The sequence below is a fragment of the Vulpes vulpes genome, chromosome X, assembly GCF_048418805.1.
Source record: "Vulpes vulpes isolate BD-2025 chromosome X, VulVul3, whole genome shotgun sequence".
NCBI lineage: Eukaryota > Metazoa > Chordata > Mammalia > Carnivora > Canidae > Vulpes > Vulpes vulpes.
The window spans coordinates 119,642,129-119,656,247 of NC_132796.1; the positions used below are offsets into that span (position 1 = coordinate 119,642,129).

At 45.3% G+C, this 14,119-nt stretch overlaps 1 protein-coding gene and 1 long non-coding RNA gene across 2 annotated transcripts; one reads left to right on the top strand and one right to left on the bottom strand.

The window, feature by feature from the left end:
• Positions 1-1,578: 1,578 nt before the first annotated feature.
• Positions 1,579-6,253, bottom strand: LOC112912723 (PWWP domain-containing DNA repair factor 3B-like). The gene is made up of 2 exons (XM_072743476.1): positions 6,078-6,253; positions 1,579-5,300 (listed from the first exon to the last, which is right to left on the bottom strand). Exon 2 carries the CDS (start codon positions 5,080-5,082, stop codon positions 3,073-3,075), a length of 2,010 nt encoding a protein of 669 aa, XP_072599577.1. The 5' UTR covers positions 5,083-5,300; positions 6,078-6,253; the 3' UTR covers positions 1,579-3,072.
• LOC140596094 (uncharacterized) lies at positions 3,946-11,961 on the top strand. Its single transcript, XR_011998127.1, has 3 exons — positions 3,946-4,033; positions 7,262-7,333; positions 11,669-11,961. It is a non-coding gene; the product is annotated as an uncharacterized lncRNA (long non-coding RNA).
• The last annotated feature ends 2,158 nt before the right edge of the window (positions 11,962-14,119 follow it).

A 14,119-nucleotide genomic window follows, 5' to 3' on the forward strand; every position in this document is an offset into this window, starting at 1 on the left:
GCCAGCTGTATACGGAGAGTCTAGAGAGAAAAAAAAAAAAAAAAAAACCTTGGGTGATCCACAGAAACTTTGGATTTCCTGTGAGGTGAAATGAGGCAGAACTCCATTATTGTCTAGACTTCATAAGTCCCTTTATAAATAAAGAACTCATATTCAATATTCTTTTTTTCTTTTAATCCAGATATGGTCCTTACCACTGTCTCCTTTACTTACCTTCGTAAATAAGCACAGGTTTTTGGGAAAGGCTTGGCCGGTATTTTCTGACCTCCACTTTCCTCAAAGGGCCCTGAGCCGGTGGGCTGACTTAGAACTGGACACTTGATGGGGGACCAGAGTTTTCCACCAGAGCTGCTAGCATGAACTTTCTGCTTGCCAATTCTCATTATTTTCTCCTTAGAAAAATCAAGTAATACCCCATCCAGCTGTCCCTATATCTAGACCACAGAACACTACTATTTACTCTCTATAGTATCTCTCTTGCCACAGATTCTGGTCAGTCAGATGATACCGGCTCCCCCCGGGCCTTGCAGTCCAGTATGGTAACGGTGCCTACCTTGCCCTGCATAGGTTTGTGCCACCATCGTTTAGGGTGATCTTAGCCCCTTAACAACTGCTCAGGATGGAAGGTATCTCAGAGTCTACACAGCCAGTCCCCCAAATATGGCTGCACACCCCAAATGTGATCCTGGTTCACATGGGATCCTTGTGGAGGAGATGAGATGCATGTCCTAGGTATGTCTGCCCTCTTCAGTGGATGCCTCAAGCCAACATGATACCCCAGGAGGGAGGGGGTCCTCCCCCTTCACCCCAAACCAAAGGACACACCGCAAAAAAAGGCATGGGGGAAATCTGGGGATCTGGTTTCACATATAGGCCATCAATCCATGATGCCGATAAAGATTTGTCACTAAGGAGGCAAAGTAGTGCCTCACACTCATCTTAGAAATGAAAGGGTCTTAAACTACGTCTTACTTGTTCTACTGACTCACAGTGCCAGGAATGGATGATGGGTGGATGGATGGATGGATGGATGGGTGCTTGGATGGATGATGGATGGATGATGGATGGATGAGGTAGTGAAGAAAATATTAGAATGTAGAGCCAGATATGGCCATATAAGAAGGCTGAAGTTGAGTGGTATATTTGGCTCAGGAGACACGATGTTCATAGAAGAACTAGAGTGTGTCATTTCAGTGTAAAAGGCCCACAGACAGCATGAGATGGTGTGTTTCCAAGTACTTTTCAGGACCATGAGGATGTCATGTGGATTAGCCCAGGCAGAATGCCTCAGGAGTCATTGGCATCTCTCAGGCAGCATCCAAAGAAGTTCTTTTGGGCCTGAAGCTTACACAATTTGGAAGGCCCTCTTATAAAATTATGCAAAACGAGCATGAAAGTGAATATTGATTTAGGATTGGAAGAAAATTCATAATGAACTTTAAAAACTGATGACGAATCACTGAAATTCCAAAATAGTATGTGCACACACACACGTGTGTGTGAGTGAGTGTACATATATTTAAACACACCAACTGTGTAGTTGTACAATCTAAAGTATGATGAAGCACAAGTTCAAAGTGAAAGGTACCACAGTTTTATTGGGAATCAAAACAGCTAACTTGCAAATTTTACACACACATTCACACAAATCACATGGGCGTGTGAACACATAACATAGGCCTATGAGTGACAGCTGACTCCCTCTAAGAATAGAAATCCATTCAGGTTCATGTAGAACCTTTAGTGCTCACTTTCATATCACAATTTAAAAGCAAACTAGCTTTTCTAACGTATTTTTCCTCAAAAAGATTGTTTCTTGTTTCAAGATAGGATAACAATTCATGGACTACAGAGTTTATCTTTTGGTTACACAAGATTCATTGTACTCTGACAATAGCCACATTTAGGCAAATGGAAGCTTTTCTGTAGCTCATTTCCAGGTTCCCAGATACCAGTCCTTCTATTGCTCACACAGCCTGGAACGACTTACCAGCCTGCATATATAACTGTCGGAACCTGTCAGGGCTAGCCAGTGAATAAATCAAAAGAGAGCCCTGGCTTGGTAGGAGACAGATGACTGCATCATAGGGGACACAGTTCCGGAACAAAGTGCATGCTCTCCTACAATGCGTGCCACTTAGATGGGCGCCCAGCAGTGAACCTGGATTCCAGCTAGGTCTAAAATCGCTAAACTGTGTGTCCGATTACTCTAGTTGTCTTCCACAGGGGAATAAGCCACTACATGCAAAGCATCCCATCAGTCAGGAAGACAGCTTGGAGCCTGTTTGTTTTAGGAAACCACATAGCCACTGAGCAAGAACTGCTTCCCTAAGTGGAATCTCAGGCAAGTGTAGAGGTCACAGTCTCACTCAGGCCGAAAAAATGTTCACCACACGTTGAGATGTCGTTCACTCCAATGTGGACTACACGCAGATGACCAGTCATTAACTTTGGGTTCCAGACGGCTTTTCCAGGAACCATGAGAAGGTAGTGACAGTATATCGCAAACATCTGTGCCGTTGGCTTCACCCCTCAGGGCTTTTCTTCCACACAGATAAGCATGGCAGATCAAATTCAAGGAATTATCCTAAGAACGGATGCACTCATTTACACCTGTGTGAGGTGTCACAGAGAGAGTGAGAAATCCATGTGATGTTTCTGCGAAAATCCAACTTACATTTCAAAAGCGATTGTTGCTTCATGTCTGACAGCAGGGCTCTTTCACGTCATAAGAGATCGTGCGTCCCGTATTTAAAATATGAAGTGCTGACCAAAGCAACCTTATGAAAACATCTAGACAATGACACATCCAAGCAAGTAGACCGAAGTACCACTGTGTGCAGTATTTTCTTTTTTTTCATCAAATTAGTTTGCGAAGCGTTTGGGAACCAGAAACGATGGTGGCCGTGCTATGCACAAGTGCCACAAATGGATCCAAAATGAACCCAGCAATTTCCCGGGGTCTCAAATTTCTAGAACATATGAATATGGCATAGAGAATGGAAGGGTCCCGCATTTCATGGAGACAGGGCAATGAGAGGTCTCCCTGCTGCAGTGTCGGCACAGGAGGGCTTACTTATTAGCCTTGAGCCCGGGTGCCGATCTCTTTCGCATTTGCTTTAGGATATTGTTATCAAACAGCTGTTTTTCCCGGTAATGCACGGGTGGGCCCTGTAGGTACATTTCTTCTGCCTCCTTGTAACCTAATCCATCAAGTGCAGCAATTGAACAAATGATTGCTTCTGGCAGAAGAACTTCCACAACAAAACTCACTTTGTCGTCCCTTGCCAGAGTCATCCTCTTCCTGTCTATTTGTTTGTAGATTTCTTGTAAATGTCCCACCACAACATCCAACTGGTCTTCATCCTCCAGGTATGTTTCAATGCAGAGCGTGTACCTGTTCGAATTCAGAAATGATGCCAGCCACCTGGACTGTTTCCTGCCTTTGACAATGTCCAGAAGGTGGTGATCGGCCCCTTTCGTTTTCACGATGAAGTCCACGAGCCTCTGGTTGGCTCGGTCCCGAGCAGCCCTCATCCGGTCAGGGAGAATCTTCTTGCGGGGCCTCTTCCCGCCCGCGGAGGTCTCCTCCTCAGAATCCTCCAGGTCGGCATAATTGACCTTCGGGAAGTCAGCCTCCAGGTCCCCATCCTGGATGGCTTTCCTAACTGGGTAACTGACGTCAGCAGCAAAATAGTCCAGGAAGGAGCCTGCAAAAGACCCACAAGTGAGCCCTTCTCTGTAGTGAGAAATCAGGGAGAAGCACCAGTTCACACTTTGCTCGTACACTTTCCTGGCTCTCTTCATCAGTGTTTCTTTCTCTTTGCATTCCAGGGGCTTTAATCTTCGAAGAGGAACTCGAATGCCACTCATTTCAGCGTGCATGTTTGCCTCAATCAAAAGCACCCTTGCAGTCTGCTCTGCTTGGCTGACGCTCTTTACCACCGCTGGCCAAAAGGGGTGATTTTGAAATTTAAACCAGACCATCATTCCTCCTTCAATGGGACAAGGCTCCTGTGGAGAAAGCATGCTGGTCAGTTGTCCCATTTCCTGGCTGACATCCTTCTTAATAGCAGTGGTGGGGCTCACAGCCTTTGAGCTGGCCGAAGGTCGAGATTCCTGCAGCCCTTTCTCAAGCTCTTGTACCTGTAGCTTCCTTCTCCTGTTTGCCAGACGGAGTGAACAACGCGGCCTCAGGTTAGGGGCACTGGAGGAGGCTGCCACAGCTTCCAAGCCTGGATCCCAGGGACCCTCTCCTTGGTCCTCAACATTCCCAGGGGAGGCAGAGCGCTCAGAGGAGGCAGCCGGGGTCTGTGCGTGGGTGTCAGGTGCCTCTTCTTCCAGAACCTTCTCAGGCACAGTGAGGTTGAGACCTGGTGGCAGAGATGGAAGGATGCCTCCATCTTCAGCACCGGTACCCTCCTCCTTGGCTATGCCATGCGAGGACCTAACTCTTGAGGTGTCCCTCTTTTCCTTGCCCTCTTTCTCACCACCATCTTCTGAAAGCGACGGTAAGTTCGGGTGCCTGCTGGAGCTTGGTGAGGACTTTGCTCGCCTTTTCCTTGGAACGGGAGTGACGGTTGTGTGTGCCTGTGATTGGCCGCCTTCTGGGGCGTCCAGTCTCTGAGAACGCAGCAGCCGCGATTTGAGGTTTCTGCGTTTCCTGAGACGCCTCAGTAAGATCCCTTTGGCCTTCCGGTAGTTTTTAAGAGATAGCTTTCTTGGTCCCCTTCGAAATGGTGTAGTGGTCTCTGGATCATCTGATGCTCCTGCTGGGCGCACATCTGCTCTCTCCTTCAGAATCTCCAATGCCACTGTAAGAGTGTAAGGCACTTCCTGTCCCGCTGGGACACTGGCCTTCGAATGGGCTGTTAGCAAGGAGGTAATGGATTCAATCTGAGACTCGTTTAGGATCTTTACATCTGTGCTTTTTACTTTAATTTTTTCATCTACCGAGAATATTTCAACTTCTAGAGAAAGTGCTCCTTTCCTCTTATTTCTTGGTGAGACCCCGGATCTGGACAAAACCCTTGCTGGCCACAAGTGGCCTTTCCAATTGCATAGGACATAGTCAGCATCCATTGTGATTTGGGTGTCCTCTCAAGAGGTGACTAATAGAGGTTGAGCGGTCTGGCCGTCAGACACACAGGCAAGGCACATCTTCCCTAAAATAATGTCCTTCAGCACGCCCTTTGGCCTCGGGCCACAAAGGGTTTACGGCTTGTGTGGACTGTCCTTCTTCACCTGCGTCTCCCAGGGTCACGGGGACTTGTGATCGGAATGGACTGTATAGGAGAACACTGGAATATGGAAAAGGAAGAGAAGAAAAGCATTAGGAGAAAAAATTCCTTTTGTGAACGTAGAAGAATATCGGTCAATGAGAATTGAAAGGAGATAAAGCAAAGAACTATAAAGAGTGTGCGTGTCAGACAGGGGGGTATCGGGGAACATAGAGAAGATACCTGAGGAGTGTGTGTGTCAGACAGGGGTGTATCGGGGGAACATACAGAAGATACCTGAGGAGTTTTTTAACCTTCCATACCCAACTTCTTGCCCTGCTTGTTGCCACTCCATATTAAAGAGCATCTGTGTGGGGAGGCGGGTGTCATTTTCCAGATCTCATTTGTGTTATTGGCCGTCTTGTGCCTTTTGTGCTCCCTGGGGCTCATCCTGGGGGGATATTTCACTCAGTCCTTATTTTCTGGGGGGCACTGATGCCACCCTGTGCACCCAAGGAAGCCAGGGACAATCTCCAGCCTACAGATACTGAACGCCAGCCAGCCCAATCTTGGGTTCAAGAGCATGAGCTTAGAACCCAGAGGTTCACAAAGATCATCCTGGTGGTTACTGGTGCCATCCTTCATAAGGATTGCTACAGGCATGGGCCATTGGCTGTGACCTGCCCTTTTGCATTGCACTACGGTGGCTCAAAAGGCTATTGCTCACCCCCCGCCCCACCCCCAGTGCTAAATTTCGGAAAGAGATGGCTGTAGAGCAAGGAGCGGAATAAGCCACACTCCAAATGTCAACATGAAATGACTGCAAGTGAAATGTTTAGTAAAATAGGAACATCTTACAAAACACCATGTAGATCGAGGGAGGCGTGAGTCTATTTGCGGCACCTGTTGGTTCCCAAGTTCCAACTGCTTGTCCGGCAGACCCTTTCCTCTACTCTGTGCCTCTGAGGTGCACAGTCCTTCCAGGGATCAAATGGCCTCAAATGTAGATACCCAGGATGTACGTACCTCTAATGTTAATCTAGACAATCGGAAAGCCAGATGGGAAATTAAGCCAACAAAATGGGGATGGAGTCATCATTTTCCCTTCCCCAACTCTGGAATACAGGCTATTCTGAAACAGAAATGATAGGTACATCTCATTTGGAATGTAGACCTGTTTCTCTGCTTCCTTCTTTTGCATTTCAAAAATATTGCCACATTAACCTGTTTAGTTTAGGCTAGTCCTCCTATTTCAGAACCATGGCAACTACGGCTTTCATAATAGCCTTTTTATCCATCTTAAATGCAAGGAATTAATAGTAGCAGCGTTTAAGTGTGTGTGTGTGTGTGTGTGTGTGTGTGTGTGCAACAAAAACGGTGTCTATTATGTAAGTGTGTGTTGGTGTTTCTGAAGTAAAATTGTGAAGAGAAAAACCATGCCGAGGGGTATACACGGGGGGCAATACATTATAGATGCTTACTGTCTACATACGGAATGAGGGTTCAGTGCACGTTCGCAATGCGCTATATACACATGCGTGCACCTATTGCCTAGGACTGTATTTCTTCACTCAAGAGCAGTATGGGATCACTGTTTCGTGGGAATCTGATTTTTTGCATCAGTTTTGTGAATCACTTTTTGCAATACGGTTTCCCTGACATTTCAAAACTTCATTTAAATATATTTCAATCTTTTAGATGTGTGTCATGCATACAATGCAGTTGTTCTCTCAATCCCCCTTCCCACCCGTCAAGAAATACCTGTTAATGGGTTCTACTTTTCCACATATACTGTTCAATTATGTATCACAGTTCGCTTACAGATTTTAGTTCATCCAGTATCGGTTTCAAATGGTACGTTTTGATTTACAACAGATCATTTCCCTAAAAAAACACGTGTAAGCAGGACATTGTTCACACATACTCCTAGCTACAATATGAAACATATGATGACTAATGACACAGACTTTGGGCCCAGCCTGCACAAACCTATTCTTGCCAGAATGTATGATCATGCAGGTATTGTGTCCTCTGCTTTACAGAACTCAGTGTACTGGCTCTTAGATCACGGGTGTCGGGTGAGGACACGGAACAGAGAAGAGAAGGAAAAACAGGTAACTCAACCAACTGCAGTCTCCCTGCAGCTTGACCTGCCAGTCTCTCACACAGAACAGGAGTGCCTGAGTCACCTGAGCTCCAAACAGACCCCCAAGAAACACACACACTCACAGGTACATACACAGACTCAGAGTGATGAGGTTAGAGATGCAAGATATCTGATATTGATGCATGGAATCCATGCTTTCTGCTCTACACATGCATGCAAATGTTGTTGCTTCCAGGGCAGGGCTTCTTTCAAGCTTCCCTCAGTTCCTTATCTTGGAAATACACACAGAGATTCTAAAATGCTGTTTAAGATTATAAAGTAGGAAAACCGTTAAGGATCAGTAAACTAATCACCCAGAAGGAATGGGAAATGCAAATATATGAGTCTCGCACTTTTAAATTCTGTTTAAACCTATTTTCTATAAGATATTAGAAAGGGCTTTAAAAACCATAGCACCTATTTGACTATTCTCTCCCATCCACGTTTGTGTACATCTGTTCAACTACGAAGCACTTTAATGGAGTAACTTGCAGCGGACAACCAAAATATCAATTCCAATCATTTTGTCCGGTTACCAAAACAATGCATCCTTGAGAGACGCAGTCAGAAGGAAAGGGTTTTTAAGGGAAATATAAAATCCTCCATGGCCTACTCAACAGATGCTTTGGCCCACTGTCCAAACATCTTCCATTTAAGGGCTGGCACATAATGTTGCAGATGATTTCCTTATTTTTTCATCCTAACAGGAGCACAGCTTTCTTCTATCCCTCTAAGGGTGCATCCAGGTGGGTGTGTAGACAGACACGTGGCAGTTGGACAGAAAGAGGGACAGAGAGAGGGAATTATATGTAAATGTTGATCCTCTTCTGCACACCAGGAACAAGTATTAAAAATAGAACCTTGGATGACACTGAAGTAACTATTAAAGTGACCCCCAATCCTGGAGGGCTTGGATCTGAACATGTATCCACAATTCTAGTTTACAGTCATACCAAACATGCCTGCCCAGTAAAAATGAATAGAATAAAACAGAAGGGGAATCGTAGAAGTAACAACTCCACAATTTGTAACTTCAGGGTCAATTCCAGACCATCAAGAAATAGAACCCTCAGATGAACCAGCTTCAATTTTGAAGTCCTGCTGTTAACTCTAGTCCATTTGCTCCTTGGCTAAGGAATGAGAGAACGTGGTGGCAACGAATATTTATTTCTGAATCAATGGCCGTGACTTTTGGAAGAATGAACTTGGAAGCTTTGTTCCTTAACTCCTTTCCCCGTTGAGGGCTGTGATCACTTCCAAACAAAAACGAAAACAACCCTCTGAACGTGTTCTGTCAAAACAAGGGCACTGTCGTTGATGGGACTCCCGCACCCCTCCACTCCCCAGAGGCAGAACTTCTCTCATCTTTACCCCAACACCTTCTCATCCCTTCCCTAAAAGCAGTGCTTATTTATTGGACTTTTTTTTGTGTGTTGTTCATTCTGAGATGGAGGAGGAGGGCGGGGCCATAGGTAGAGGGTGATGGAATCTTAAGTAGGCTCCATGCCCAGTGCAGAGCCGCACACGGTGTTTGATCTCATGACCCTGATATCATAACCTGAGCTGAAATCAAGAGTAGTGTCCTCAACCGAGTAGCCACCCATGCACACCTCGGAGCTTCTTTTAAGCTGTAGGCTTTGTTACCTTGAACTGTCCCCGAAATATGTATTTCCATGAATGGACGCGTTAGCAGTTCCCCCTTTTGGCTATAAAGGCACATTTCATGCAATTTCACTTAGAGAGAAAACACGTTCTTGCCTACTGTTACGCCTTTCCACTGCCCCATGAATCCAGCATGAACTTTCCACATGTCAAAGTTTTTAACCACATTCCATTTGTAGAGCAACTGAGTGGGAATTGAATCTTCAGACCTTTCCCTTATGTTGCTCACTAGTTTCATAAACTCATTGAGGTCACACCTATTCGGAAATGTGGACCATTTTTGTATAAACATTTCAATGGCAAGTAGCGCAGACTGAAAACTCGTGAATCGCCCTCAGTTCTATCAAAGAACTGAAAAACCTAGGCTTGCTTCTCACCTACAAATGATCAGCTACAACACTAAAAGCACCTACACGTTCAAATTGCCAAACTCTGCCCCCATTTTCCCTTAAGAAAGAAGGAACCATAGCAACTATGCTTGCAGGCACACACCATCAAGAGCTCTAGAGCTGCCCAGAGGAGGAGAAGCGTGAGTGCTTGTGCAAAGGACTACACAAACATTAAGGTTCCCCTCAGGGCCTTATTTTAAGACTAGAGTGACTTCTGTCCCATTCCTTTAGCAAACTCAGGTGGTTTCTCCCATCAAGCAGGCCAATTTTCTTCCAGAGGTTCTCTGTTACCCCTCCAGTCACTGTTACCTGCCACAGGGAGACCTCCACTTCCCTCTCTAAGAGTGATGAAATCAAGCACAGCCTTAGGACTGAAAAAGTCAAGGGCATCCTGGTCTTTCCTGCAGGCGAGACTTCCATAATTACTGATATCCAGGCGAGTGGACAAAGTGTGTATTTCAGAACCTATTAATTTCCCTGTGTCATGCACAAGGAGAAAAAGGTGCCGTAATTCACAAGACAACTCACTGCATCGTAGCTTGTCATAACGGCATTGGTTGTCTGCCAGGTGCTTGCTACCCATGGGAATAGACTCACAAACCGATAATCTAAGCCAACAAGGGCATGTTATGCATCCAACACAAGGACTGATGCAGACCTTCATGTGCGGACAGAGGACAAAAATTCATTCACCCCCCCCCCAAGAAAAACATATCTAGAGACCAATGAAGCGCAAATATTACGCTTTCCCTAAGGCACACATTCACATGAGAGCAACGGTGTCTACTTCATCTTTGGATACAAAAGACATGTGAATGCAAGAGAAGAGTCCAGAATGATAAACAGAAATGTCATGGCACTGTTGCATTGGCAAGAGAGGAAGGAAAAGGACAGAAGTGGGTGGTGAGGGTAGACATCATTTCTCAAATGTTTTAAAACATTACAAGGAGGACACATTTATGTGTACATAGGCACCGACACCTTACTTTGCAAAGATTCTAAGGTGATATGAAATGAAATCCTGGATGTAAGTGAACAAAAAGCAGGCAAGCAAAACAGTACCAACCATTGCATAGAAAGCAATGCAAATACATTGGAAATGTCTTTGAGGTACATTTTGTTTGGATCAAAGGAAATGTTCATTATTAAAATGTATACATTTAACCACAGAAGATATATTGTACTGCAGTCCAAGAAGAGAGAAAGGCTGCTGAATGTTTGAAGGAACAATAGGCAACAATGTTCCAAAATAAAGAAAAATATCAGATGGTGTATTGATATGCCAGCCTACAAGGATAATATATTCCCTCCCTCTCCCTGCTCTCCCTCTCTCTTCCTCTCTCTCTAACATTCACACACACACACACACACACACACACACACACTCACACTTCTAGGCTCATCATGCTTAAACTTCTAGAACCCAGTGGGAAAAGAACAGCTTTAAAAGCAAAGAGGGACCCCAGCATGACTTTTAGGCAACACTCTTCCTATTTCTGTGAAAGAGAGCTTGAGTTATTTGGAGATCAAAAAAAAAAAAAAAAGAACAATTGAGCAATGACACAAGAGTGTCATGACAGGAAGAGTGGGCACTTGTAGTTCCAGAGAACCCAATGGAGGATACGGTGGTTCTGAGAAGCCATGACGTCTGAAGAGGAGACCTCAGAGCATGGGCTCCGACTTTGTTTGTTAGAGATGTTTCATAGATCATGTGTGTGTCGGCTACTCAGAGTGAACACAATATCATCCCCAAGGCTACACAGAGTCACATTAGATCTTCCAATCCTACCCATTTGCCTCATTTGCTGACTTCTTTTGCTCTCTCATTTCACACACATAATAACTGGATTTTAAGTCAGTGCAAGTGAGTCAACTTACATCTTTTAGGGTTCATGGGACATTCATCAAGCAGAGGTACATGATGAGGAATATTTGGGGATCTCTGCTTTCAAGAACCAGGTAACAATGCCCTCGGGCAATGGTGTCACCTTAGGACAGCAGAAAGGGGCCCTGGTGTGACAGAGTTATTCAGTCACCTAAGCTCCCCAGCCCCAAGAGAAGCTGCCATCCCCTCTGATAAAACAGGAGGGATTAGAGCTCTTAAAGTCCAACTGAAAACCACACTCTGGCAACACACAAACACACACACGACTCACACATTGATAGCAGACACTGACTAGTCCGATGTTTCTACAGGTACTCCATCTCTCCAGTCTGTAAATATCCTTGTTAAATGTTTCTTCTGTCTCCAGGAAAGAATGGCTTACCCCAGTTGTCATGGAAACCAGAATGTCATCAGAAACGGTCTTCCTGATGTTCGCTTGCTCTGGAAGCCAGGAAGTACTAATACCTCCTCAGATGCTGAGCGTTGATCATGGTCTCAGTCAATTACACCCTGACCAATCCAGTGAATGAATGAATGAGTTTGTGAGTGAATGAATGAATGAAACATTGAAGACAATATCTGATGGTCTCAGGAAAGGCATTGAGGGCAGGGGAGTTTTTGTAAAATGGGTTATGGAAGAAATAAAGTGGAAAGATAACAGCTTGTGTCTTCCCTTAACACACACACACGCTTAGGATCCAGGTTCCGTTAAGGACCTCCTTTCAATGTGCCAAGACACATGAGGCTGTGTGTGTTTGTGTGGTTGGGATTCAAGGACTCTCAGTCAATTAAAAATGACCCAAGAGGAGAAGACGTGTCAGGACAAAGGCCCTGGATGTAAGAGGTCCATTTGCCTTAACTAGAAACTCGGGTTGCAACAAGACCAAATGACCCTCAGTGTACCCTTGGACAACTGTGTACTGACCTTGTTTTCAGGACACCAGTGGTTCCTGAGAAGAGAGGCGAGTCCCCCAAAATTTCCCTGATATCCTGTTTGGATATGGATGGATAGGGAGATAGAGATGAGCCTCTCACATTTAGGATGTGCACTCAGCTTGTACTGCTGCAACCACACTGCCAATGAAGGCTATTCCCAGAGGTTGGGCTCCTCTCAGAAGGGCACACAGCGCACACTTCCTCTCTCATAGTCATCTACATTAGGGGACAGAGGTGCCCTGGGACGTAGCTCTTGTTTCCTGTTAAGGAGCTCCAGGCAATTCTTCTTTGGCCAGTCCTGGGCAGTGTGATGTGCTGGCAACAGGCTTTCGGGAGGGAAGATTGCAGTTCCGAGCTCCAGGGTATTCCTATTTCCATGTTGTAAGTAGTTCCATTATGGCCGAATTCAAACCACTGACTCGATGTCACCGAGTGCTGATTTGGCAAGTGATGCCCCAAATCAGCCCTCACAAGGTGACGGTTCCAGACAGATCCAGCACAGCCTTGGACCCCAGATTCCAGAGCCAGACAAAGCCCTCTCGTTCTACGTGCAATCCAGGAGAGCAGGGCAAGCTGGAGTTTTCATAGACTGTGTGCCACCTGAATGAAGGCTTTCGAAAGGTTCTTGGTGAAGAGGAGAGGAAGAGGCATACCAAGAGCCTCCATGTATGTAGCCTATGTAGTTTTAGGGGTGGGAAAATAGTGGGAAGCACCCATGGCCAATCTTTTCAAATCAGAGATACCTTCTGAAAGACCAACTCTTTCCCCTTAATGTTAGACATTCTAGGGGCGTTAACAGCTATTGTTAGGCTTTCGTTTGCAATTCCTAGTGACTAATAATCTTGAGTATATTACCATGTGACTTTTGGCCATTTGTTTATCTTCCCTCGGGAAATATGTACTCAGATCTCTTTCCCATCCTTATTTGTTTTTAAATTTGGTTGGAGTTATAAGGGTTCTTTCTATACTCTGGTTGCTAGACTCTCTCTAGACATATGATTTTCAGGGGGAACCCTGGGTGGCTCAGCGGTTTGGTGCCTGCCTTTGGCCCAGGGCGTGATCCTGGGGTCCTGGGATCGAATCCCATGTCAAGATCCCAGTATGGAGCCTGCTTCACCCTCTGCCTGTGTCTCCGCCTCCCTCTTTCTCTCCGTGACTCTCATGAATAAATACATAAAATACTTTTTAAAAAATCATATGGGCAGCCCGGGTGGCTGAGTGGTTTAGCGCCAACTTCAGCCCTGGGCATGATCCTGGAGACCCGGGATCGAGTCCCACATCAGGCTCCCTTCATGGAACCTGCTTCTCCCTCTGCCTGTGTCTCTGCCTCTCTCACTCCTCTCTGTGTATTCTCATGAATAAATAAATAACATCTTTTTAAAAAAGACATATGATTTGACAATATTTTCTGCCATCTTTAGGATATCTTTCTGTCTCAATAGTGTCTTTTATTTTTTGTTCCTTTTAAAAGATTTTACTAATTTACATGAGAGAGAGAGAGTGAGAGACAGAGAGAGAGACAGAGAGAGAGAGAGAAAGAGAGATAGGGAGAGAGAAAGGGAGAGACAGAGAACAGAAGCAGGAGGAGCAGGAGAGGAAGCAGGCTCTCCGCTGAGCAGGGAGCCCGATGCGGTGCTCAATCCCAGGACTCTGGGACCACAACCCGAGCCAAAGGCATATGATAACCCATTGAGCCACCTAGGTGCCCAAAGATGGTGTCTTTTAATGCAAAAACTTGTTTTCATTTTGGTGAACGTCAATTTTCCCATTTCTTTTCTTTTGTTGCTTTTGGTCTAATGTTTAAGAAATCGAAGGTCATGGAGGTTTCCTGCTACGTTTTATTCTAAGAGTTTTATATTTTTAGCTCTCACATTTAGGCGTT